General features: G+C 44.1%; 1 protein-coding gene across 1 annotated transcript in view; it reads left to right on the forward strand.

Annotated features, from left to right (window-relative positions):
- LOC121292718 (tetratricopeptide repeat protein 9A) overlaps positions 1–27,716 on the forward strand; it is a 125,582-nt gene that overhangs the window by 79,644 nt on the left and 18,222 nt on the right. The window contains exon 2 of the mRNA XM_041215032.1: positions 3,799–3,981. Coding sequence (XP_041070966.1) covers positions 3,799–3,981 — 183 coding nt within the window. The remainder of the gene's footprint in view (positions 1–3,798; positions 3,982–27,716) is intronic.

Below are 27,716 nucleotides of genomic sequence, written 5' to 3' on the forward strand. Positions count from 1 at the left end.
ATTAGTGAATCTTTGGAACTCTCTTACCCAGTGAGCGGTTCAGGCAGAGCCAATGATTATTTTTAAGACCGAAGTAGATTGATTCTTGACGAACAAGGGAGTCAAAGGTTATTAGGGGTAGGCGGAATGTGGAATTGAGGCCAGCATCAGATCAGCCATGATCGTATTGAATGGTGGAGCAAGCTTGAGGGGTCAAATGGCCTACTCCTGCTCCTAATTCATATGTTCGTATGTATGAAGCTTTTCTGTGCTGATGGAAACCAAGCAGGATCAAATTTGGATGCATGTGTGCTCATTTCAATGCTGTGTTTAGTGCAGCTTTCACACCGTCACTCTGCCACCATTTAAAATGAACAATTTTTGTCATATTATTAAAAGCACCTTTCAAGACTGCCAGCCCCTGCAACTCACTGGGAACCCACATCATTTGCTAATGTAATATCTCTGATAGTTAATAGGGTGAATGAAATGCAGGAAGTGCCCAAGTGACCAGCGGGTTATTTGATTTACCAGGTGGTTTTGTTTGGCAGTGGTCAGTCCCTTTCAGTCTTGTCTCTGAATTCATGGATTTTTCCTTGCCAATATGAAAAGGCATAAAAGGATCAATAACCGTACACAGGATAGAATATCTTAAATTCATCTCTGCTCTCCAAGCCAGGAGACCATGTGCCATCCTGGCAGACTTGGGGCAGGATTTTTCCATCAGTGTGTGGGGGCAGGCCTGACATGCCGACGTGTAAAATGATGCATGTTGATGTCAGGCGTGCGTCCTGGAGTCATCGTGCAGTCCCGCGATATTTCATTCAGCGGGCGCGCGCCAGAGTCAGCTACACAGCCACCGATATGTAAACGGTCCATTAAGGCCATTAAGAAAGTAATTGATGTCATTGGTAATGCTGCCCGTCCAACCTTAAGGTTGGTGGGCAGGCAAAAAGGCCAAGCGGCCTTCGCATTTTTTAGGAAGCCTCATCTACGAGTGGGATGAGGTTTCCTAAAGCTTTTATTAAACAGGTTTTAAAAATTTCCTAAATATAAAAACATGTCCCGTCTCATGTGACACAGTCGCATGAGGGGACGTGTTTAAATAAATTTTTCAACCATTTATTCAATTATTTGAACATTGATTCAATCTCCCTGAGGCAGCTCCTTGCGTGAAAGAGCGCTGGTCCCGACTTTCCCTCCTCCCGCACAGTTAGCGCTGAGCGCTATCTCTCTGCATATTACACTGGGCTGGCCTTAATTGGCCCGCCCGCGTAAAATGGCGCAGAGCCAGTCGCGGGTGGCGATCGGCTCCATGACCGCCCTCTCCCGCCAGCCGCCTAAAAAATTCAGGCCTTGAAATCACAAGTCATCTGCCCAGAGGTCAGGTCTGATAGCTCAATCCTAATCTGTCAATAAATTCAGTAAACTGCCACAGCTATTTAAAGAATACCATTATGCATCAATCTCTGACTCTGGTAAAGAACAGGCCCTCCTTTTACATAGAGCAGCAGAAGTCTGATGCAGAGAAATGTGAAGTGTTGCATTTTGAAAGAACAAAAAGAGCCAATACGGAATGAGGACAGTTTAGGGAGGCTCTTCTTAGAGCAGAGAATTTTAATGAGAGATTTAATAGAGGCGTTCGAAATTGAGGAATTTTGATATTGCAAATAAGGTTAAACTGCTTCTACTGATGGGAGGGACCATAACCGGAGGACACAAATTTAATATAATTGCCAGGAGATGAGAATATTTTGTACGCAGTGGATTGTTAAGATTGGGTATTCATTTCCTGAAAGGTTGGTGGAAACAGATTTAGTGGTAACTTGCGAATGGGGCTTGGATATATTCTTGGCAATAGAAGGGCAATGAGGAAAGAACAAACCAGTCAGACGAATTGGATAACTCTTTTGAAGTACTGAGAGAAGCCTGATTGGCCCTGTGGCCTCCTTCTGCGCTGTAAAGTTCTACAAAACAATGGGACAGGTTGAACTGTACCACTGGCAGTGCGAGGGTGGGGGGGTTAAAGGAGTGATTGAGTCACTATTGTCCAGGATTCCTAGAGTAACAACTGGGAGGGGGAAAAAATGGTAAGCAAGCAACCCGATTTGTTGATTAAACATCTCCATGGATAAGATCAGTGCTGGACAGGTCCATAGCCTCTGTGCTGAATATACTCCCTAATGAGAAAAATAATGCAGCCCCGCTACAGCATATCTTTCACCAACCCCTCCCCTCCACCTACCGGATGCGGCGAGCCATTTAAATCTACATTCGGTTTGGCAGGACCATAATATCCCACCGGGCGGGCGGGACCGTAAAATCCCGGCCTGTGTTTTAGCTGTTGGGCTTGTTGGTCACACTGTGTGCACTATGGTTCCTTGGCTGTCAGTGCAGGAATACTTGTCCGTCTCTTTGACACTTAATCCAAATTTGACTGCATAACTGTCCTGCCTATCACATCACTGCCAGCTCTTTGAAGGTGTTGACCCCACAGTCCCTGTCTTTTTCCATATCTTTTTACGTTTTCCTTTTCCAATGTTTATCCACTTCCCTTTTAGCTGATGATATAGATTCTGCTCCCACCATTGTTTCTGGTATGGCTTTACATGTGCCAACATCATTCTGAAGCTAAAAGAAAATTTCTTAAGTCCTGCCTTCATTCTTGAGGCAATTATATTATGTTTACAGTGCAAGGTTTCAAGGGCCTGAAACAAAGTGATTTTACTTAAAAGGAGGATAACTTGCCCTCTGAGATATGGTAGCAGTTTTTCCCCATACATGAAAAGTCTCCTACAGTCGTACAGCCCTGCCCCGGCCCCTCCCCCCACCCTGAGATCCTCCATTTCTAGCCTCTTGAGCATCCCCAACTTTCACTACCCTACTGTTGATGACCATGAGTTCAGCTGCTGAAGCCCTAAGCTCAGAAACTACCAGAAACAGGAGGGACTCAGGAATTTTTTTTTTAAATGAAAAATAGACCGCAAATATATATATATAAACAAAATGTCTTTAATGAGCCAAGTTTTCCTACGGTCATCGGGAACCTGAAGTCAGGACCATTTCTGGGTCTCGAGTGTGCCCACTGATGAAACCTTGTGTTCGCCGTCCTGGCAAAACAGGCACACTGGAGGCGGGAACCCCCTGCCAAGCTGTCTCTAAGGGGCCAGGAAGATTTAGTCCTGTAGTAGCACTCCTATAATGCACCTCTGGCAGTTTAACACCAGTATCCTTAGGGCATTGTTAGCGAGTGCATCTGGCTATACTTATAGAAAGAAGTAATGGTTTGCGCTTACATAAGCACCTTTCATGACATCAGGATGTTCCAAAGCGCTTTTTAGCTAATGAAGTACTTTTGAAATATAGTCACTGTTGTAATATAGAATAGTAACATAGGAAAGAAGTTGCCTATCTTTATTCCCCCAATTAATACATGGCATCAGGCTATGCAGACCTATTGGATTTGGAAGACAATTGTAAAAGCCCCCACAAGGCATGCAGCTTTTAGCACAAAGGCCTCTCATTTTTTTGCAGAATAAGTGACCATGGACAGTAATGAAACTGACTGTGAAGAATATATCAGTCTGTTATAATTTATCCACGTTGATGAGGATGATCTCAGCTGATGCGTGTTCACTTATAGCATGGCGAAATTTCTCCTTGTAAGTCTCTCATACCGAACAATCCAAAGTGTGCCAAAATCACCATGTTAGGTACAACTTCTTGTTTGAGATTCATTTTTGTGTCAATGTTCCAGAATGATTTTTAAAATTCTAACAACTGATTCCTTGTACTCTTTTTCTTCATTTTTCTCAAAAGCTTGCTTACTACAAGCAGAACTAGTGAATTATGAACGAGTGAAGGAATATTGTCTCAAAGTCCTCAAAAAGGAAGGGGATAATTTCAAGGCCCTGTATCGCTCTGGTGTAGCTTATTACCACCTTGGGGATTACGATAAAGCTTTACATTACCTGAAGGAAGCGAGGAACCGAGAGCCAACAGGTGAGTAATTTTTCACTTTATTCTGTGCAAAGAATTGTTGGCGCACATTTAAGGTGCGTGTGGAATTACGGTTGCCAACGGTGATTAAATGTATTCCTGGATGTTTCATCACATGACTTGCCCCCATGCTCCAGCCTTTAGTTGGCCAACACATCCATCCTTGTGACGTACTGCCTTCCTACACCAATTGGAAAGCAAAAAGACTCATTACTCAAGCGGATGATGCTTGACTGTCAGCCAAACAGCCTGTTTTCCCCATTTTTAATATTTTAATATCTGATAAGGAAAAATATTCACAGAAAAATTTTTTTTTTAAATCTTTTTTAATGTCCTGATGATTTTTCCCCAGGGTTGCACACAACTGTGCCCTGGAGATTGATCTTCAACTCCCGGAGACTCCAGGCCAATCCTGGAGAGTTGGCAACCCTCATGTGGTGTTATGGCACAGCTGATGGTAAATGCAGAACTGTTCAAATCCCAAAGGGAAACTTGAAACAGCTGCCACATCTGTTTTGCAATTTGTATAAATTTTATGATGCATGCCTTTAATTCAGTAGTAATAAGACCGCTGAGTCTTATAGGTTTCTTACAAAAATAAATTAAACCTTTATTAACAGAAGAAATTATTTTAAGTACATACATAGATCTACAAATTACTACTCTGATAACTTCTGAATCCCCTAGTTCACTTAACTCCTAGTTACGCTTTTGTTAAGGCAACCATAAGACGCACAGGACAGAATTTTGTCCTTGGTGGGCGAGCAGGCCCCACCAGCTCAGTGGCAGGCAGGCAGTCAACCCCCGCTGCCGAAATGGGGCCTGCCGCCATTTTGAGTGGGCGGGCCAATAGCGCTTCCTGATCTGGTGGGGTGGAATCCCCAGCTGTCAAAGTCACTTCTCCCTGAGGCAAAGTCCTGTCTCAGGGAGTTTACTGACAGGTAAGAAAAGTCAAAAAATAGAGAAATATTAAAATTATTAATATGTCCCCCTCATGTGACAATGTCACACGAGATGAGGCATGTTAACAAGAAACACAAAGTTTATTAAATTTTTAAAAACGGACATGAAACTTCATCCCACCAGTGTCACATGAGTTGGGACATGTTTTTAAATTTATGAAAATTTTAAAATTTATTTAATAAATGCTTTAGGAAATCTCATTCCGCTCATGGATGAAATTTCCTACAAAATATGTAGACCATTTGGCTTTTTTGACTGCCCGCCAACCTTAAAGTTGGACGGGCAGCGTTTAAAATAACTTTTGTTAGTCCTTAATGTGCCGATTACATATTGGCGGGCGCACAGCCAACTCTGGCACACCCCCGCCAAATGAAACATCGCTACTGAAAGTGATGATGTCGGGACACACGCCCGACATCACGGGTCATTTTACACATTGGCATGTCAAGCCCGCCTCACGTGCTGACCAGAAAATTCTGCCCATTGTCTTTGGACTTTACCTCTCTAATACTAAAAATCTCTCATAGTACCAATTTTACCAATAATCTTTGGGGAAAAATAAGCACACCTGAATTTTCCCATCAGCGATTTGGGGCACAACCGATGGTAAATGCTGAGCTGCTCAAATCCCAAAGGGAAACTTGAAACAACTGCCACAACTGTTTTGCAATTTGTATAAATTTCAAGGTGCATTCCGTGAATTCAGTAGTAATAAGGCCAACAAGTCTTACAGGTTTCTTACAAAACTAAATTAAACCTTCATTAATGGAAGAACTGATTTTAGATACACATATAGATCTACGAATTACTACCATAATAACTTCTAAATCCCCTAGTTAATTTAACTCCCAGTTACACTTCTGTTAAGGCAACAGTAAAACACGCAGAATTTAAAAGACCCAGGCAAAGAAACACGATACCCTGAACAGTCCAATTCAAAGTGGGTTTTCTTAACTTCAGTTCTTTGTGGACATCAGCTTGAGGCTTAGATGCTGAAGGCTTTTCACACTTGTTAGATCTTAAAATGCCTACCCTTACACACAGCCTTCACTCCTTTATACATATTTTCCCCTTTGAGTGCATTGTTTCACTATGCCCTTGGACTTGCCCTCTCTAATACTAAAAATCTCTCATAGTACCAAGTTTACCAGTAATCATTGGGAAAAATAAACACACTGTTTCTTAACTTCTCCTGGCTAGGTGTAACATTTCACCCCTCCTTTGAAATCAATCTAGTGTGGTTTATTTAAAAATACACCTATGTTTCCCTACTTAACATTTCAAACCTAGCTTACCTTCTGATACATCAAAGCCTACAGACCAGCTGCCTTTAATTCAATTAAGACACACACACGCGCACACTTTCACTCAGAGACACAGACCCCAATATTACTCTACAATAAATTCCAATAACATTATAAAAATGACTATATCTTTCTATCAGCGGGCATATGCACACTTAAGCGTATACTCCATTTTGATTGACAGTCAGGAAATCTGTAGGAAAACACAGGGTTATTAACCCATTATTTTCCAAAAAGAGCAAAATGTGCACCCTCACATTCAATATGTAACTCTAGTATAAAAATGTAATATTTCACAAGTGCAGGAGGTCTGAATATACAATCCTGCTTGCTCTTGCCTGCTCCTGGAGGACTGTTGCCTCTGTTTAGTATTGTGTTACCTAATGCTGCATAGTATAAGAACTGTTACATCTCTTTGTACACCCCTTTGTCAGCTGAAACCTGGTTCAAGCAAAGGTGTATGGCCTTTACCATTGGAGCTGTTTGACATAGAATCACAGAATTTTAAAGGCACAGAATTAATTGGGTCAGTTTTCCATGACCAGTTTCCAGGAGCAAAATTCAGGAAAAAGGGGTGGGTTTCTGCCCCCCTGCCACACTGCACCACCACCCATGCCCACCCCTCCCCCAACCCCCACCTTTACGTTGTCGCAGGTTTTCTAGGACTGCCAAAACGAGGAGTGGAGTTAGACGTGCATCAGCAATAGGCACAGTCCCAGCATTGTTGTGTCAGTGGAGGCAGGGTAGGGTCTTCATGGGCTCTGTTTCATGCTATATTCAATGGCGGGTGGTATCCAAATAAAGGGGTGCTCCCAAGAAGCTTGTGATGCATTGTATCAGGACAGATTACAGGGTCTGGGAAGCAACAAACGAAAGAGACCTGACACACGTAAGTTGAAAGGTTTTGATCTTAGCTATTTCAACCAGGTTTTGGGAACTTCTGACTGTCCAGCAGTAGCCAGAAGGCCTAAGGTAGGCAGCCTCTCATGCCTAAAACAGCACACGACATTCCCCCTTTTTTCTGGTGCCAAGCAGGAGGCCCTGCATTGAGGGTGCCCTTGGGCCACAGCTTAACCTTGACAGGAAGAGAGCACTTTGGGCACACTACACTTATCCAGGGCAGAAAACTAGGAAACATAGCACTAATATCACAAAACAGAGAGCTTTGAAATTAATATGACTGATGGCAATACTTTCAGAGATCTTTGCTGATATACCTCTTATCCCTTTGTACCACAGGTGCTTTCCCATTGCCAGCATAACAAGGACAATGCTTCAATATTTTCAGCCCTACCCCTCTTATTGGGACCCTTTTAATTCAGACTTGTGCCGTAACTTAATTATTCCACTACTGCCAATCACGTAAAGACAGACCATGCAGCATCTTGGGGCATGGTACCAGCCTCTGGGCTGGATCAATTTGCTCACCCATTTTGTTCATGAGAAAGCACAATGGAATAAATGACAGAAAAATATAACTGAGTAAATGTAAAGCAGGTTAGAAACTTACATTCCTCCAGTTGTAGTTACAGATGCACGTCACACAATTCACACGATTGTTTGTTTCATGGACACTGATGAAATGAAACTTTACAAGGAGATGTGCCAGGAAGGTGCCGTGCTCGTGGTCAGGTTCAATCCCCAATCTGTGTTGAGTTACTCGGACAACCAGTTTTATCCTCCCAATACTAGGGGCAGAATTCTATGTTCCGCAGGCGGGCAGTACCCGACCCGATTGGGCATAAAATTGCGTGAGAAGACATCGGGCAAGTGTCCCAACATCGTCACACGCTCACGTAATATTTCACTTGGCGGGTCCGTGCAAAAGTCGGAAGCGCGCCCACCAACAATTAAGGGGGCAGTTAAGCCCATTAACAGTGCAATCGTCTCCGATTTCTCATGGCCTGTCCAACCTTACGGTTGGCGGACGGGCAAATTGACCAGGCGGCCTTTACATTTTTCATCAAACCTCATCCAAAGGCAGGAAGAGGTTTCCGTTATTAAATAAAATAAAAATCGGTGGACAGCACTTTTATCATCTACATACTCAGGTGCCTGATTGACGTCATCGCCCTCCCTCCTCCCGCCCCCACCCCAGCAGCACTGAGCTTCTCGGCGCGCACTTCATGCTCACTGGCTGTTAATTGGCAAACCAGCGCGAAATCATAGTCGGCGGTCTGTTTCCCAGCCCATCCCAGGTCTGCCGATCGCACCTGCCTGCCAAGCTGAAAACTCAGGCCTAGGAGTCTCTCGGTTGCTCCGTGTTACATGGTTTGAGTTTTGGAACAATATTGTGTCTGGGCGCCACACTTTAGGAAAGACGTGAAAGCATTAAAAAGAGTGCAGAAAAGATTCACAAGAATGGTTCAGAGATGAGGAACATCAGTTACGTAAATAGATTGAAGAAGTTGCGACTGTTTTCTTTGTTGAAGAGAAGGTTGAGAGGAGATGTGATAAAAGTATTCAAAATCATGAGTGGTCTAGACAGAGTAGATGGGAAGAAACTGTTCCCACAGGTAGAACAATTGAGAATGAGAGGGCACAGGTTTAAGGCAATTGGCAAAAGAAGCGATGGTGACTTGAGAAAAAGCTTTTTCCTACAGTGAGTGGTTAAGATCTGGAATATCACACCTGAGAGTATAGTGGAGGCATTCAAGAGACAATTGGATTATTATCTGAAAAGGAAGAATGTGCAGGGTCACAGGGAGAAGGCAGGGGAATGGCACTAGATGAATTGCTCACTCGGAGAGCCAGTGCAGACATGATGGGCTGAATGGCCTCCTCCTGTGCTATAACAATTCCGTGATTCTGAGGTAGTGAGAAGGGAACTGGGAGATGATGGAATACTCCTTGCTGAGACAGTGTAGCGACATCATGATTAGGTAACGGAGGTTGCGAACACCATCATTCCTTCATAATGAAATTGTGGAACCAACACTTCACTAGGTATGTGCACGTTGGCTGGCTGTAGGCAGATGTTCCAGAGTATAAAACAGGGCAACCAGAATTGACTGAGACCAGGATTGTGTAGTTAACGTTCTAAGCTTTAGGACCAGGTTTATAGTTTCCCTAGGTACATTATTTTACCTAGCAGAAATACATTGAAATAGTTGAAATCAATTTTTTTTAGTGCAAGGAAATATGTTATTTTTGATTCTTCTGAACAATTTTACATAACTTTGAGGGGATGGATGTGTATCTTGGGCTTCATCATCCTCTGAATTTGCCAGTAAAATCACAGCCCAGATTTCCAGTCTTCAGATTGTTGGAGGCCAGATGTCCAGCCCAAGATGTGCGTCGGGAAGCTCGCAGAAGTCCTGACATACTGGCCTCCAATGCAATTGCCCAGGAAATTTCAACTTCCAATGGGGAATAGCCCTGCTCCCTGGGACCCTCGGTGGATGTCTTCAACTCTGAGCTAGAGTCAGATATTTTGGAGAGATACCCTGGAAATATTAGGCAGATTAAAACCTAGTCTCACTCCTGTGTTACTCCAGAAATGACCCCAAATCACTCACACCGAGACCCTGATTACCCACCCCTGATGCCCTGACTACACCCTCGTCCCAACTACTGCGTGCTCCCCCCCCGCCGATCCCCCTGAGTATTCCCCGACCCAACCCGACCCGACTACCCACCCCACCCACTGACTAACCCTCGATCTTGAGAGGAGGCAATGGTGTAGTGGTATTGTCACTGGACTAGTAATCCAGAGGCCTAGGGTAATACTCTGGGGATCTGGGTTCGAATCCCACCATGGCAGATGGTGCAATTTGAATCCAATAAAAATCTGGATTTAAAAGCCTAACGATGACCGTGGGATCATTGTTGATTGTTGTAAAAACATATCTGGTTCACTGTCCTCCTTTCCTGGTCTACATGTGACTCCAGACCCACAGCAATGTGGTTGACTCTTAACTGCCCTCTGAAATGGCCAAGCAAGCCTCTCGGTTGTAACAAATCGCTACAAAGTCACAAAAAAGGAATGAACCACCTGGCATCAACCTAGGTACCAGAAACGACAATGGCAAACTCAACCCAGTCGACCCTGCAAAGTCCTCCTTACTAACATCTGGGGGCTGGTGCCAAAATTGGGAGAGCTGTCTCTCAGACTAGTCAAGCAACTGCCTGACATGGTCACCCTCACAGAATCATACTTTACAGGTAATGCCCCAGACACCACCATCACCATCCCTGTGTATGTCCTGTCTCACCGGCAGGACGGGCCCAGCAGAGGTAGTGGCTGCACAGTGGTATACAGACGGGAGGAAGTTGCCCTGGGAGTCCTCAACATCGACTCCGGACCCCATGAAGTCTCATAGCATCAGGTCAAACATGAAACCTCCTGCTGATTACCACATACTGCCCTCCCTCAGCTGATGAATCAGTACTCCTCCATGTTGAACACCACTTGGAGGAAGCACTGAGGGAGGCAAGGGCACAGAATGTACTCTGGGTGGGGGACCTCAATGTCCATCACCAAGAATGGCTCGGTAGCACCAGTACTGACCGAGCTGGCTGATGCCTAAAGGACTTGGGGGCTAGGCTGGTGGCAGGTGGTGAGGCAACCAACACGAAGAAAAAGCATACTTGACCTCACCCTCACCAACCTGCCTGCTGCAGATCCATCAGTCCATGACAGTATTGGTAGGAGTGACCACTGCACAGTCATTGTGTAGACGGAGTCCCGCCTTCACATTGAGGATACCCTCCATCGTGTTGTGTGGCATTACCACCATGCTAAATGGGATAGATTTCGAACAGATCTAGCAACTCGAGACTGGGCATCCATGAGACGCTGTGGGCCATCAGTAGCAGCAGAATTGTACTCGAACACAATCTGTAACCTCATGGCTTAGCATATCCCCCACTCTACCATTACCATCAATCCAGGGGATCAACCCTGGTTCAATGAAGGGTGCAGGAGGGCATGCCAGGAGCAGCACCAGGCATACTTAAAAATGAGGTGCAGCTATAACACAGGACTACTTGTGTGCCAAACAGCATAAGCAGCAAGTGATAGACAGGGCTAAGTGATCCCACAACCAACGGATCAGGTCTAAGCTCTGCAGTCCTGCCATATCCAGTCATGAATGGTGGTGGACAATTAAACAACTCACTAGAGGAGCAAGCTCCACAAATATCCCTATCCTCAAAGATGGAGGAGCCCAGCATATCAGTGCAAAAGATAAGGCTGAAACATTTGCTACAATCTTCAGCCAGAAGTGCCAAGTGGATGATCCATCTCACCCTCCCCCAAAGGCCCCCAGCATCACAGATGCCTGTCTTCAGCCAATTCGATTCACTCCACATGATATCAAGCTGAAGGCACTGGATACTGCAAAGGCTATGGGTTCTGACAACATTCTGGCAATAGTACTGAAGACTTGTGCTCCAGAACTTGCCGCACCCCTAGCCAAGTTGTTCCAGTACAGCTACAACACTGGCGTCTACCAGGCTTTGTGGAAAATTGCCCAGGTATGGTCTGTACACAAAAAGCAGGACAAATCCAACCCAGCCAATTACCACCCCATCATTCTACTCTCCATCATCAGTAAAGTAATGGAAGGGGTCATGAACAGTGCTATCAAACGGCACTTGCTTAGCAATAACCTGCTCACTGATGCCCAGTTTGGGTTCCGCCAGGGCCACTCAGCTCCTGACCTCATTACAGCCTTGGTTCAAACATGGACAAAAGAGCTGAACTCCCAAGGTGATGTGAGAGTGACTGCCTTTGACATCAAGGCAGCATTTGACCAAGTGTGGCATCAAGGAGCCCTAGCAAAAGTCAATGAGAATAGTTGGGAAAACTCTCCACTGGTTGGAGTCATACCTAGCACAAAGGAAGATGGTTGTGGTTGTTGGAAGTCAGTCATCTCAGCTCCAGGGCATCACTGCAGGAGTTCCTCAGGGTAGCGTCCTTGGCCCATCCATCTTCAGCTGCTTCATCAATGACCTTCCTTCCATCATAAGGTCAGAAGTGGGGATGTTCACTGATGATTGCACATTGTTCAGCACCATTCTTGACTCCTCAGATACTGAAGCAGTCCATGTCCAAATGCAGCAAAACCTGGACAATATCCAGGCTTGGGCTGACAAGTGGCAAATAACAATGGTGTCACACAAGTGTCAGGCAATGACCATCACCAACAAGAGAGAATCCAACCACCGCCCCATGATGTTCAAAGGCATTACCATCACTGAATCCCCCACAGTCAACATCCTGGAGGTTACCATTGACCAGAAACTGAACTGGACTAGCCATATAAGTACTGTGGCTACAAGAGCAGGTCAGACGCTAGGAGTCATGTAACGGTTAACCCACCTCCTGACTCCCAAAGCCTGTCTACTGTCTACAAGGTACAAGTCAGAAGTGTGATGGAATATTCCCCACTTGCTTGGATGAGTGCAGCTCCCAACATGCTCAAGAAGCTTGACACCGTCCAGGACAAAGTAGCCCGCTTGATTGGCACCACATCCACAAACATTCACTCTCTGCACCGCCGATGCACAGTATCAGTAGTGTGTACCATCTACAAGATGCACTGCAGGAATTCACTAAGGCTCCTTCAACAGCACCTTCCAAACTCATGACCACTACCATCTAGAAGGACAAGGGCAGGAGATAGATGGGAACACCACCACCTGCAAGTTCCCCTCCAACTCACTCACCATCCTGACTTGGAAATATATCGTCGTTCCTGGGTCAAAATTCTGGAACTCCCCCCTTAACAGCGAAGCCCATGAATGCCATCCCCCGACCACCCGACTACCACCACCCACCCCCCCCCCCCCGACCCCGACTCCTGACTGCCCTCGACCTTACCCGACCAGCACCACACAACCAGCCAACTACTCCGTTGGCCCCCTGACTACCATCCCAACCCCCTCAACTACATCCCCCAACTGACTTCCCTTATCGACCATGCTACCGATCATCCAACTAGCAACCCCCCAACAGACCTGACTACCCCAGCACCTGACAAGCCCCCCCACCCCAACCCGACCTCACTAACCCCCAGCCTGACTAACTATTCTGAACTGACCACCCCTGACCCACATACCCACTCACCCACCTACTCAACTACCACCTCAACCACCTGCCACCCTACCTATCTACCACCCTACCCACCATACCCACTTACCCATTTACCTCACCCACTCTACCCACTTACCTAATCCACCTCCCACCCTCCCACCCTAACCATTCATTCATTCATCCACTCACCCATTCACGAACATTCACACTGACCTTTAAACTTACCATGCGGCAGCTCCTGCCATAAAAAAGGGGAGTGTCCTGTCGTCCCTGACTCAACTGTGATCCGATGAGTTCTCCAAGGGACACTGCGCTGCACATTTCTGGAAAAGCAGGGTTCAGAACACCTGGCTAAAAACGTGGGGGAATTTCAAGCCGAGCAGCGATCCGATGTTGAATGCCATTCCTCGGAAGATCTGGGCCCATATAGTGCTGAGGCTAAGGCAGCACTATACATTACACTGAATCCCAGTGGCATATATTGAATAATCCGTGGGTTTTGGAATGCAATCGTTGCTCGAAATTAAACAGTCACATTGCAGATGCTAAATTAAGGACTTTTGCTTATTCGTCTAATTGTCTGTGGAGTCTAAGTCAGAAAACATATTTTTAATAGCTTTAACTGCAAACAACATTCTAAATTTTAGGGGTTAATGGTAGGTGGGCTCAATGTTTATCTACAGGCACTCCCAACTTTAATCCGAGTATTTATGTGGCTCGTCCACGTTATGTCTTAACTCCAGGAAACCACAGCCAAGGGCAGTGAGAAAGTCACCGCCGAGGGCAGCGAATCAGGTGGAAGCGGAGCTCTGGGTGTTGATTTTCAGTATGTCAAAATTTGGAAGAGGGCTTGCAGAGGTACCACGATGGGGCTATCACTACGTCTGGCATAGAATAAATAAATACATGAAATTGCAATTGGGCCTTGCTGTTTGACACGTCCTCTCCATTTCAATACCCTTTGTTCATTACCCTCAGCCATTTCAAACCCAGCAGGAGGCACAGAAACCATACTGTCTCTCACACCTTCAACTCAGCTCTTTTTTTTACAATATTGCTAACAGTGTCTAGTTACTCATACATAAAGTTGAGAGTTAGCTTGGATGGGAAGTTAAAGTGTTAAAAAATCTGAATCCTGTCCTTCAACCCACTCACTGCTGATTTTAATGCAGGTTGGATGGGGAGGCAGGCAACTAACCTGTGCCCAGGGGGTGAGCTGATTGGCAATTTAAATATAATAATGAGGCTGCAGGGACTCATATTCATTCATCGTTTCAAACTTAATTCTGGACAGAAAACCCCTTTGCCTCTCCATCGCGCTCTCCTTCACTCCTCACTTAAAACATATGTCTTTGACAACGCTTTTAATCCTCCTACTTCTTTTACCCAATGCCCTTTATTAAATTGCACTGGTGTGATGCGATTTGGGACATTTGCTCGATATTAAAGACATTATATAAATATTTGTTATTTCCCTACCCCCTGTTCTCGCAGTGAGGAAAGGAGAAGACTTCAGAAAATTGGTAAGGAATAATAAAAATATGGAATCGCATTTTAAAATAAAAAATCATCCAGAATATAGTAGGTTTGGCATAGATCGTTATTGGGCTATTATTTTACACGTTAAATCCCACTTTTAATAACAGTTTCAGCTTTTTCATCGTCTTATACTAACAAATCTCAGTGTCCTGATTTGGCATTTATCCACCAGTAAGGTAACTGTGTAGAGGTCACCTGGCACAGCGGGTAGCATCTCTGCCTCTGAGCCAGAAGCTCTGGATTTGAGCCCTGGCCAAGGACTTGAGGGCCAAGGAAGGTGTAGCCAAACAGGTTGGGTATCAAGCTGCAAATCCTTCCAACACATGCAGGCAGTAAGAGCGGGAGAGATTTCTGGTCAGCCATGTGATGGCAAGAACGTTGGACTATCCCTAGCTCCAGACTACAGCACTATGTAAAAGTGCAACAGCAACTTGGAATTCCTGACTGAACTGTAAACACATGACCACCAAGGTAACTGAGTTAAGAACATTGTCTCCAAACTTCAGGCCTGCAAGATTCAAAGGAATATGCTCACGCAAATAAAGATGAGTGGATTTTGAAGGCTAGAATGAGACACATGGTTTTAGGTTACAGTTTGGACAGGACTGCTGTATGGGTTTTACAAAGAGCCGAGTCGAGTTGATAAGACTGGTCAAAAATGTTTACCATTTGTTCAGGAAGAGGAAAAAAATCTGGCAAATGGAGTATAGTGTGGGCAGATGTGAAATTGTCCTTTTTGGCAGAAAGAATAAAAAACAATTGGTGAGAGATTGCAGAGCTCTGGGGTTCAGAGAGACCTAGGTGTCCTAGTGTATGAATCGCACGAGGCTGTTATGTAGGTACAGCAAGTAATTAGGAAAGCTAATAGAATGTTATCATTTATTGGGAGGGGAATTGAATACAAAAGTAGGGAGGTTATGCTTCAGTTATACAGGACACTGGTGAGACCACATTTGGAATACTGTGTACAGCATTGGTCTTTTTTGAGGAAGGATGTAAATGCATTAGAAGCAGTTCAGAGAAGATTTACTAGACTAATAACAGGGATGGGCAGGTTATTTTTTGAGGAAAGATTGGTCAGGCTAGGCTTGTATCTGCTGGAATTTAGAAGAGTAAGAGCTGACTTGATTGAAGCATATAAGATCCTGAGGGGTTTTGACAGGGTTGATGCAGAGAGGATGTTTCCTCTTGTGGAAGAATCTAGAACCAGGGGTTACTGTTCAAAAATAAGGGGCTACCCATTTAAGACAGAGGTGGGAAGAAATTTTTTTCTGTCAGAGGTAGTGAGTCTTTGGAATTCCCTTCCTCAAAAGGCAGTGGAAGCAGAGACTTTGAAAGTTTTTAAGGCAGAGGTAGATAGATTCTTGATAAACAAGGGGCTGAAGGATTACCAGGATTGACAGGAGATTACAGTCAGATCAGCCATGATCTTATTGAATGGCTGAGCAGGCTCAAAAGGCTAAGTGGCCTACTCCTGCTCCTCATTTGCATGTTTATTTGTTTGTAAGTTCCTAAAATATGCCCTTAATAATTGTTGTACTGTCTGAAAAAGATACGAGAGTGGTTCAACTTCCACTGATAGTACATGGTTTACAGTCCTCATGTAAAATGGCACAGCCCTTAACCTGTTTACTTTCAAATCAGTTATTGACAATGTTTAGACAACACAGAGAAATTTGATCTGCACGCATTAAACAGTGTGCTACCAGACAATACTAAATACCTATATGACTCTGGAACAAGTAGGAATCAGAGGCATCCACCTACGTTATGAGCTCAGGGGTGGATCTTTACGGCTGTCTTGCTGGGGTGGGTCCGGAAAATGTAGCGAGCCATTCGAAAGTCCATCGACTTCGGTGGGATTGGAAGATCCTACCGGGGAGGGGCCATAAAATTCCGCCCCAAGTTTCTCAAGTGGGGCTTGATCCCACAACCTTCTGATTTAGAGGTGGCCTGACTGAGCCAAGGCTTTCACCTATCTCTGTTTTATTTAATGTAATGCCCAGGTCAAAACACCGTCCAAACATCTGAAAGCCAACCCTTGGTAGAAAGTCTCTTTTTTCACATTTTTAAGCACTGCTAAATGCATATACAACATTCTTTCTGTTTTCCTACCTCAGGAAGTTGTTGAGGGAAGTTTTCTACTGACTCAAAAGTGTGGGTTGACAAAATATGATAACAATGAAGGAGCAAATGATATGTGCCATTGTTACTGCTTTGCAAGACAGTACTGACACAGAGGAAATAGGATGCACCCATGAAAGATGTAGAACACTAATATTCAGTCTGGGATTCCTAGATACTAGAGTACTTTGGTCTATCTCATCAGATTTCTGTAACTTGTTGACTTGTTGAGAGGTTATTTCTGTTGCTGAATATTATGTCACAAAAGCCACATTCTCTACACTGATGACGTTGTTTTCCTTTGGATTGCTGACATTGCCTACAAAAATTCAAGCGGATGTTCTTTTGAACTGTTTCAACGTTTCCAGGAGATCCTTTAAAAGTTTTAAAACATGACTATTCTTAAGGAGGCAAAGACTGCAATAAGACCAGTGTAAAGCAATGTTTACTAAACTGTGCAAAAATCCATGTGAGAGAAATGGTTTTCAGTGCACCCCGGCCTGTTCTGAGCAATCAAAGGGTGGAGATATCCTACAGAAATGCAATTGGAACCAAATGTGAGCTCTGGGAGTAACAAAACCTCTCTGTCATCCAGGACTTTTGAGTCAGTAGAAAGCCGCTTTGAACTATTTTTCTGAGGTAGGAGAGCAGAACAGAATGTTGTAGATGCAGTTAGCAGTGACTAAAAATGTGAAATGAAATGAGAGGATTTCTACTTAGGATTGACCTTGGCATCGAGTTCCATTAAGAAAAATAGAGACAGGTGACAGCCTGGACTGTGTGCTCCTCCTCCTAGTACGATGCCCTAAAGGGCATTGGAGACCGTGGACTTCCATTGGATTTGCCCATGATTGGCAAAGTACTACAATGGTTTGCTGTTGCTGTCTGCAGTATGGGTGACCAGGAAATCTCCCACTCTTCCTGCCTGCCATCAGGCATATTGGAAGGATTTACACTCTAAAAATCAACATGTTTGGCCATGTTATGAACCATTCCAATATGAGCACTGCTATGGACATCAAGTCCTTAAATAGAACTTAAACCAGGAGCTTCTGGCCCAGATATAGGGCTGCTACCCACTGTGCCACAGGACCCCTGCTACCATGTCTAAATCAGAAAGTTGTGGGTTCGAGCCTGCATACAGAGACCATATTGTAGGCTCATATGGACTCAAAACGTTAACTCTGTTTCTCTCTCTGCAGATGCGCTCAGACCTGCTGAGTTTTTCCAGCATTCTCTGTTTTTGTTGTAGGCTAATGCCTCCATGCACTGTCAGAGGTGCCCATATTTCAGGTGAGATGTTAAATGAGGTCTCAGCTAAGTAGATGTAAAGTGTCTCATGGCACTATTTATAGAGCTGTGGAGTTCGCCAGTTGTCCTAACCAATATCTGTCATTCAACCAACATCACTAGAAATCAGTTGGCCTGATCCAGCCATTTTTTTTAACACTGCGTTCAATAATAGCCTATAAAAACAAACAACTTAAAAGGCAAGAGCGAGATACTTCCCCCCACACTGGCCTATCTGGTTTATAAATAGACTTTAAGGAGCCATGATGGCCAGAACAGATTCACTGCATAAACTTTAATTAGAGCACACTGAGTGCTATGTATGGTTCAGGTCTCAATATTATAAAAAGGATAGAAAGCATGGAAGAAAATGTGATGACACCAGAACTGAGAGGTTATGACCATCAAGAAAGACTAGAAAGGCTGGAACTCTTTTCTCTGGAAAAGAGAAGATGGAGTGGGTAAGTTAACATATCTTTAAAAGGGGTTTGGTAGGCTAGACAGGCAGCAAAATTTCCATATGTACAGGTAATCCATAACAGGGGGTGGGAAACATAAGATATAAACATTAATAAACCGGATAGGAGTTCAGGAGAAATGATCTTACTCAGGGAGTGATTAGAATGTGGAACTTGCTGCCATATGGAGTGGTTGAGGCTAATAGCACAGAAGTACATAAAGGGTAGCTAGATAAGCACATGAAGGAGAAAGGAGTAGAAAGATATGTTTATAGAGTAAGGTGAAGTAGTGTGGGAGGAAACTCTTGTGAAGCATACACACTGACATAGATCAGTTGGGTTTCTGTGCAGTAATTTGTATGTAATTATTTATCATTCTGATCTACTTTGACTTGGCAGTTTCTAAGGACACTGATATTTAAATTCCTCAGCGTGTTACTATCAAAAGGTTAAAATCTCAATAAGCAGTCATAGACAAACATTGTTCGAAAATTGAAGTTAACTGATGAATTCACATAAGCTTCTCATAATTCAGAATGAGGGTTATATTGGATCGCTAATTATGCATACGGTGCCTTTCAATAATAAAATGTTGATAAATATTGGCAATGAGACTGGGAGAACTGTCTTGTTCTTTGAGTAGGGTGTAGGTTCTTTTACATGTACCTGAGAAAACAGACTATATTTCACATTTGATCTGAATATATATATATATATATATATATATATGATACTATGAAATAGGAGCAGAAGTAGGCCATTTGGCCCCTTAAGCCTACTCCACCATTCAATAAGATCATGACTGATCTGACTGTGGCCTCAAATCCACATTCCACCTACCCCCAATAACCTTTGACTCCCTTGTTAGTCAAGAATCTGTCTACCTCCTCTGCCATAAAAATATTCATTGACCCTGCCTCACCATTCAACGGAAAAGGGAGTTCCAAAAGATTCACGACCCTCTGGGAGAAAAAATTTCTTCTCATTTCCATCTTAAATGGAGAGCCCATATTTTTAAACTATGTCCCCTAGTTCTGGTCTCTCCCAAAAGGGGAAACATCCTTTCAGCATCCACTCTGTCAAGTCCCCTCAGGATCTTATGATGTTTCAATAAGATCACCTCTCAATCTTCTAAACTCCAATGCATACAGGCGCAGCCCATCCAACCTTTCCTCATAAGAAAACACCGCCCCCCCCCACCTCCTATTCTAGATATCAGCAGAGTGAACCTTCTCTGAAGGTGGCACCTCCGACAGTGCAGCACTTCCTCGGTACTGTAGCGAAGTGCCAGCCAAGGTTATTTGTTCCAGTCTCTGGAATGAGACTTAAACGTATAACCTTCTGATCCAAGAGGCGAGAGTCCTACCTTTGAGCTGGACACTAATTACAAGTTTCAGAGCTGTGTTACAATGGGATTCAATGAAGAGTGCAGGACAGCATATCAAGGGCAGCATCAGGCATACCTAAAAATAAGATTCCAACTCGGTGAAGCTACAACACAGGACTGTCATAGAATTCTTACAGCACAGAAGGAAGCCTTTTGGCCCTTTGTGTCTATACTGGCTCTCCGAATCAGCATTTCACCTAGTGCCATCCTCCTGACTTCTCCCCGTAACCCTGCACATTGGGCTGCATTCCCCCCCCACCCTCTTGTTGGTGGGGGTTGTGCGGGGACCCCTGATCGGGTCCATGCCGCTATTTTACGTGGGCGTGCCTTAAGCACGATGCTCGCCCAGAAGTGCTGAGCGCCCCCTGTCCGGGCAGGGCGGAGGGGATTCCCTGAGTCGGGGCCTGCACTCTCTCGCGCATGCGCAAAAGAGGTCAGAAATCTCAGTTTAAGGTTTTAAAATTTAAATAAAGGTAAAAAAAGGCTTTTAAAACACGTCCCCTCATAGCTTGGATATGTCAATGAATTTTTAAAATAATTTTTACTGAATTTTAAAACACTTCATGAAACCGCACCCCACCCATGGATGAGGTTTCATGAAAAATGCGTAGGCCGCCTCTTCACCTGCCCACCAACCTTAAGGTTGGACATGCAGCTCATTTAACTGTTTTAGTTAGTCTTTAACAGGCCCTTGACAGTTCGAGTTGGCTGCGCGCCCACTGAACTGAAATCTAAATGACATGCGGTGACGTCGGGAAGCTCGCCCAACTTCACCACGCGTCATTTTACATGTTGGTGAGCGGACCCCCTCTCACCCCCATTCGCTGACCAGAACATTCTTCCCATTGTTTCTTTCCGAAGAATTGCCTAATTCCTTTTGAATGCCTCAATAGAACCTGCCTTCACCATACTCTCGGGCAGTGCATTCCAGACCCTAACCATTTGTTGCGTATGAGAGTTTTTTTCTCATCTCACTTTTGCTTTTTTTTTTTTGCAAATTACCTTAAATCTGTGTCCCCTGTCTCTCAATCCTTCTGCCAATGGGAATGGTCTCCCCCTTTCTACTCTGTTCAGGCCCCTTATGATCTTGAATACTTCTATCAAATCTCCCATCAGCCTTCTTTTCTCCAAGGAAAAGAGTCCCAACTTCTCCAATCTATCTTTGTAACTGAAGTTTCTCATCCCTGGAATCGTTCTCGTAAACCTTTTCTGCACTCGCTCTAATGCCTTCATATCCTTCCTAAAATGCGGCGCCCAGAACTGCACACAATACTCCAGCTAATGTCTAACTAGTGTCTTATACAAGCTCTGCATAACCTCCTTGCTTTTGTACTCTATGCCCCCATTAATAAAGCCTAGGACACTGTATGCTTTATTAACTGCGTCCGCAACATGTCCTGCCACCTTTAATAACATGTATATATACACCCAGGTCCCTGTGTTCCTGTATCCTCTTTAGAAAGTACCCTTTATTTTATCCTGCCTTCATTTGGCACCTACCGCCTATTCCACCAAGCTGTCTGTACCCTTTTGAAGTTCTACACTGTCAAGTCACAATTTATAATGTTTCCAAGTTCTGTATCATCTGCAAATGTTGAAACTATTCCCTGTACACCCAGGATTAGATCACTAACATATATTATGACTGTGTGTATGCCAAACAGTGGAGGCAGCATGTGATAGACCGAGCTAGGCAACTCCACTGCTAACAGGGCAGATTTAAGCTCTGCAGTTTTGCCACACCCATTTATGAATGGACAGTTAAGCAACAAGCTGGTGGAGGAGGCTCCATAAATATCTCCATCCTTCATGATTGGGGAGCCCAACACATCAGTGCAACAGGGAAAACTGAAGCCATCTTCAGCCAGAAGTGCCGAGTGGATGATCCATTGCAGTCTCCTCCTGAGGTCGCAGCAACACAAATGCCAGTCTTCAGACAATTCAATTCAGTCTACGTGATATTAAGAAATGGCTGAAGGCACTGGATACAGCAAAGGCTCTGGGCCCTGACACCATCCTGTGCTGTACTACTGAAGATTTGTGCTCCAGAACTAACCATGCCCTAGCCAAGTTGTTTCAATACAGCTGCAACATGTCATCTACCCAACAATGTGGAAAATTGTCCATGTCCTGTCCACAAAAAGCAGGACAAATCCAACCCTCTCAGTTATCAGCAAAGTGATGGAAAGTGTCGTCAACAGTGCTATCAAGCGGCTCTTACTGAGCATTTATGCTCAATTTGAGTTCCGCCAGGGTCACTCAACTCCTGACCTCATTACAACTTTAATCCAAACATGAACAAAAGAGCTGAACTGAAGAGGGGAGTTGAGAGTTACTGCCTTGACATCAAGGCAGCATTTGACTAGGTGTAACATCAAGGAGCCCCAGCAAAATTGAGTCAATGGGGAAAACTCTCCGCTGGCTGGAGTCATACCAGCACAAAGGAAGATGGCTGTGGTTTTCGGAGGCCAATCACCTCAGTCCCAGGACATCACTGAAGGAGTTCCTATGGGAAGGAATCATCTTCAGCTGTTTCATCAATGACATTCCTTGCATCATAAAGTCAGAAGTGGGAATGTTTGCTGGTGATTGCACAATGTTCAGCACCATTCACCACCCCCCAGATCCTGAAGTAGTCCATGCTTTCATGCAGCAAGACCTGGATAATATTGAAACTTAGGCTGATAAGAGGCAAATAACATTCACTCCACACAAGTGCCAGCCAAGACCAACCAACAAGAAAGAATCTAACCATCTCCCCTTGACAATCAATGGTATTACCACTGCTGAATCCCCCACTATCAACATCCTGGGGGTTACCATTGACCAGAAACTGAAATGGACTAGCCATATAAATACAGTGGCTACAAGAGCAGATCATAGGCTGGGAATGCTGCTGCAAGTAATTCACCTCCTTACTCCCCAAAGCCTGTCCACCATCTACAAGGCATAAATCAGGAGTGTAATGGAATATCTTCACTTGCCTGGATGAATGTGGCACCAATGACATGCAAGAAGCTCAGTGCCATCCAGGACAAAGCATTCCAATTGTCTGACACCCCATCCATCACTTAAATATTCACTCCCTCCACCACTGATGCACAGTAGCAGCCGTATGTACCATTTACAAGATGCACTGCAGCAACTCGCAAAGGCTCCTTCTGAACCTGTGACCTCTACCACCTAGAAGGACAAGGGCAGCAGACACATAGAAACACCGTCATCTGCAATTTCCCCTCCAAACCACTCACCATCTTGACTTAGAAATATATCGCCGTTCCTTCACTGTCGCTGGGACAAAATCCTGGAACTCCCTTCCTAACAGCACTCTGGGTGTACCTACACCACAGGGACTGCAGCGGTTCAAGAAGATGGCTCACCACCACCTTCTCAAGGGCAACTAGGGATGGGTAATAAATGTTGCCCAGCCAGTGATGCCCACATCCTGTGCTGAATTTGGGAAAAAATGGATAAATTCCTGGGCCAATGGAATAAAATGAATTTGGTTGCAAAGAATCTTTTCAGGCCATTTCCTACCAAATGTAAAATTTAATATGAAGATAACATTTCCTGCCAGTTGTGAAGGTATGGTACAATTGTCATAGGTGACTCAGGGTATGGCTGAGTGCCAATAGTCGATAAAGCCCAAAAAATTTAATTATGTAGGTCTTGAATACAAACATCATATCATAATATTCTGGTGATTAAGTATTAGGAATTTGTACAAGGAAGGAAACAGACAAGTCAAACCTAACCTGAGAGCTTTTATAGCTGGCAGGAATAGAATACCTTTACCTGAAGAGCGGTAAGAATATGAAAAACTACAATATGGAGTGGTTGAGGTAAATTGTAAAGTTGTATTTTAGAGGAAGCTAGACAAAGACACGAGGGAGAAAGGAATAGGGAAATATGGCGACAGAGTTTGATGAAGAGTGCTGGGAAGAGGCTCGTGGGGAGCATAAATAGCAGCGTAGATGAGTTGGGCTGAATGTTGTGTTTCTGTGCTGCACACTCGATGTATCTCAGTATAATTCTTCTGCTAAATAAGATTACTATTCTGTGCCTGACAATAGTTACTTTATTTTGTGGACTGCACAGGCAGAGTAGCAACAGCACTTTGGAAAGAATGGCATGTATGCCACCTGTTTCTTCTGTACGCTTGTGATTTAATCCTTCTATGATATCTATTTTGGAGACATCCAGTGCTTTCAATATAATTTTCTTGTTCCCACAAGTTTTAGGCTTTTTCCAACCACTATTACCTTTAAGATGCATCTGCAGCCCACCCTGAGGAAAAATGAAGGAATATTCAATCAGTGTTTTTATTCTGCCAATAATATTCATTGGGTCAAATGGAGAACAGCTACATAATTCTGAGGTGCAGAGGGATCTGGGTGTTCTAGTACATGAGTCACAAAAAGTTAGTATGCAGATACAGCAAATAATTAATAAGGCTAATGGAATGCTTTCCTTTATTACAAGAGGGATTGAACATAAAAGTAAGGATGTTATGCTTCAGTTATACAGTGCATTGGTGAGACCGCACCTCGAATACTGTGTACAGTTTTGGTCTCCTTATCTAAAGAAGGATATAAAGGCATTGGAGGCGGTTCAAAGGAGGTTTACTAGATTGATACCTGGAATGAGTGGGTTGTCTTATGAGGAAAGGTTGGACGGACTGGGCTTGTCTCCACTGGAGTTTAGAAGAATGAGGGGTGATTTGATCAAAGTATATAAGATCCTGAACGGCCTTGACAAGGTGGACATCGAAAGGATGTTTCCTTTTGGATGAGTGCAGAACTAGGGGGCACTGTTTTAAAATGAGGGGTCGCCCTTTTAGGACAGAGATGAGGAGAATTTTTTTCTCTCAGGGGGTTGTGCAACTTTGGAACTCTTTGCCTCAGAAGGTGGTGGAGGAGGGGTCATTGGATATTTTTAAGGCAGACCTAGATAGATTCTTGTTAGGCAAGGGAATCAAAGGTGTTGGATGGGAATGTAGAAATAAAAACACAAGAAGATCAGCCATGATCATATTGAATGGCGGAACAGGCTCAAGGGGCCAAATGGTCTGCTCCTGTTCCTATTTCTTATGTTCTTATGGGCATTCTATTCCAAATAATCTATCTTCATATCAGACTTTTAACATGCCCAGACAGTTCTATCGGAAAATAAAACTGAATCAGCTTATCATGTTTATTAAGAATATCCAGCACATTATTAGGTGTCCAATTATGATGCTTGCCAGTTCACCTGGAAGCTCTGGAGGTAACTTTAGCCCCTAGGAACATCTGTCTTTGGGTCAGATGGGAGTTGAAAATTTCAAAGCCACCTACAGTCCACTCAGCTCTGTTTTTGAGGCGGGTTGGGGTTGAGGGAGGAGGGGTGCATGTTACCAATCTCTCTCAGGAGGCAGCTTGGTCACTGAGGGATTTTAAGATGGCTTTATTTGACAGGATTTTTATTTTTAATGAATGTTGGCGGGGTTTCCTGGAGGGGAGATGGGCTGGGTCCATGAGGTAAATGCCTTTACAGCACTACTTGTGGGCCAGGTGAAACAAGAGTGTTTCCCGAGATGCAACAAGTTAACTTCGTTACAGATCCTATGATTGGCTGACACTCCCACCCCAATCTCTGATCTCAATTACTGACTCCCCCCTCCAATCTTCCCACCATGACCTCCACCATCCGCTCCCAAACTCCACCATCACCCCTGACCTCTACAATGTCCTTCCAGCCTCCATGACCTCCCCTCCACATCTGGAGTCCAACCTCTACATCCTCCCTTCCCCTCTCCAGCCTCTCTCTTCCAACCACCTCCCCCGCACCCCCCCCACCGCCCCCCCCCACCACCCCCACCCATCACCTTATCCTTATTGCTCCCCTAGCTGTGACCTTGTGGTGTGAGACTGATTGACTGCCTGTCAACCAAATATAAAAGTTACCCTGCTCTTAAAATGAGCAGGACGTTTAAGAATCCCATACTTCCAGGTTCTAGCCTGGAAAATCTCTCACCCCACCAGCCCCCAACCCCACCACCCCAGCTCCCTTCAAGGCCTTGAGTAAATATAGGGATTTTTAGCCACCAGAATAAATATCTAATTAGGCAGAAACAACTGAGTTGCTAGGGTTGCACTGAGGCAGCCGGGTGAGGGAGGACTCTTTATGGTGTACTCCTGCACCCAAACAGAATAACCCAGTGCACGGACTGTTGTATTTTTAAATCAATATTTAATAAAAACATCTTTATTTAAAGGTTGATAAATGTTTGAAATAATCTCAACAGGCAGGGTCACTATGACAAAAAACATCAGGGGCATTCAGAAAGCAGTTGGATGCTAAGGTGGAAAGACTTTAGTCTCAATAGGGATTAGCTTCAGTGGGCCAAATGGCCTTTCCTACAACCTTAACTTTTCTTATCTTTTTAAAGTCTGAAAGTCCAGAATCACTTCAGACAGTCAAAAAAAAGCTCACAGATTTTCAGTCGCATTGTTTCCCAGGATTATGAAGCCGCAGGGAATAAAGGGAAAAGAGAAAGTGAAGTGAAGTCATGTCTAGGGGGCCAGCTTACTGGGAGAGGGTGCATCATGTTTGGGGAATGGTCTTTCAATATTTCCTGCATTTTCCCATTTGCACATCTCTTCAGCGTTTTCCACATGTGATGCCTTTATATGCAGGTCTACATAGGGGAGGACAAATTGTGAGCTGTGCCTGTGTGTGCAGAAGTATCACCTCTCTGATCTTGCAGTGGCAGTAAGTGTCAGCCTTGTGCTGTTTTACATTTTGAGTCTTATACTGTTCAGAGTGGAAGCATCACTTTTCTTTCTACATCTTTCTGCATCCAGCACTGTGAAACATGAGTGGTAGTCCACAGAAGATTCAGAAATCCATTTCCTTTGGGTCGACCTGGATATTTGAATGAAAGTACCTCCCAATACTAGGGGGATGGTTTTGTCGGATCTTTTACCTGCATACTTCCATGACTGCTATTTGGTCTTTGATAAATAAGACACGAGGAATGATCAACACAAGCACTGCAGAGGGTAGACTGACATGCATTTTATTTCTTTCACAAAATTCCCCCACAAAAACCTGCATCCTCAGCTACTTTTATATATAATCATGCTAGTGAAAAGAAAAAAAAGACTTGCACCTTGCATAACCTCAGGACATTCTAAATGCAGTACAGTCAATGAAGTAATTTTGTAGTGTTTAATGGTTTAGTTGATCTGTGTTTGATTATGTTAGTCTGTTCACTGTTCTATGTTCACTACTTAATTGCTTAAGCCTGTGAATTGAGCTAGAGAGCTTAGGTAACTGACATCAGACAGAAGGTTCCAGAAGACTGAGCTGGTTTCTAGCTGAGAGCGATGTGTGAAGAAATCTTTTAAGTGCTGAGGTATTTTAGAGTGCTATAAATAAACCTGTTGTAGGTTTAGAACTATTGTCATTTCTGCATTGCTCTTAGATAAATCAGATAAATAAGATGTACAGCAAACCAGTGAATACATTACAGTAGTCACTGTTGTAATGTAGGAAACTGCATTAGCGCCTTTTTGGAATGCTGGACTTAACGAAGAGCATATGAACAAGCACAAAAGCATTCAGAAAGAAGCATTAAAACTGATCCTAGGTAA

The sequence above is a fragment of the Carcharodon carcharias genome, chromosome 20 (genome assembly GCF_017639515.1).
Source record: "Carcharodon carcharias isolate sCarCar2 chromosome 20, sCarCar2.pri, whole genome shotgun sequence".
NCBI lineage: Eukaryota > Metazoa > Chordata > Chondrichthyes > Lamniformes > Lamnidae > Carcharodon > Carcharodon carcharias.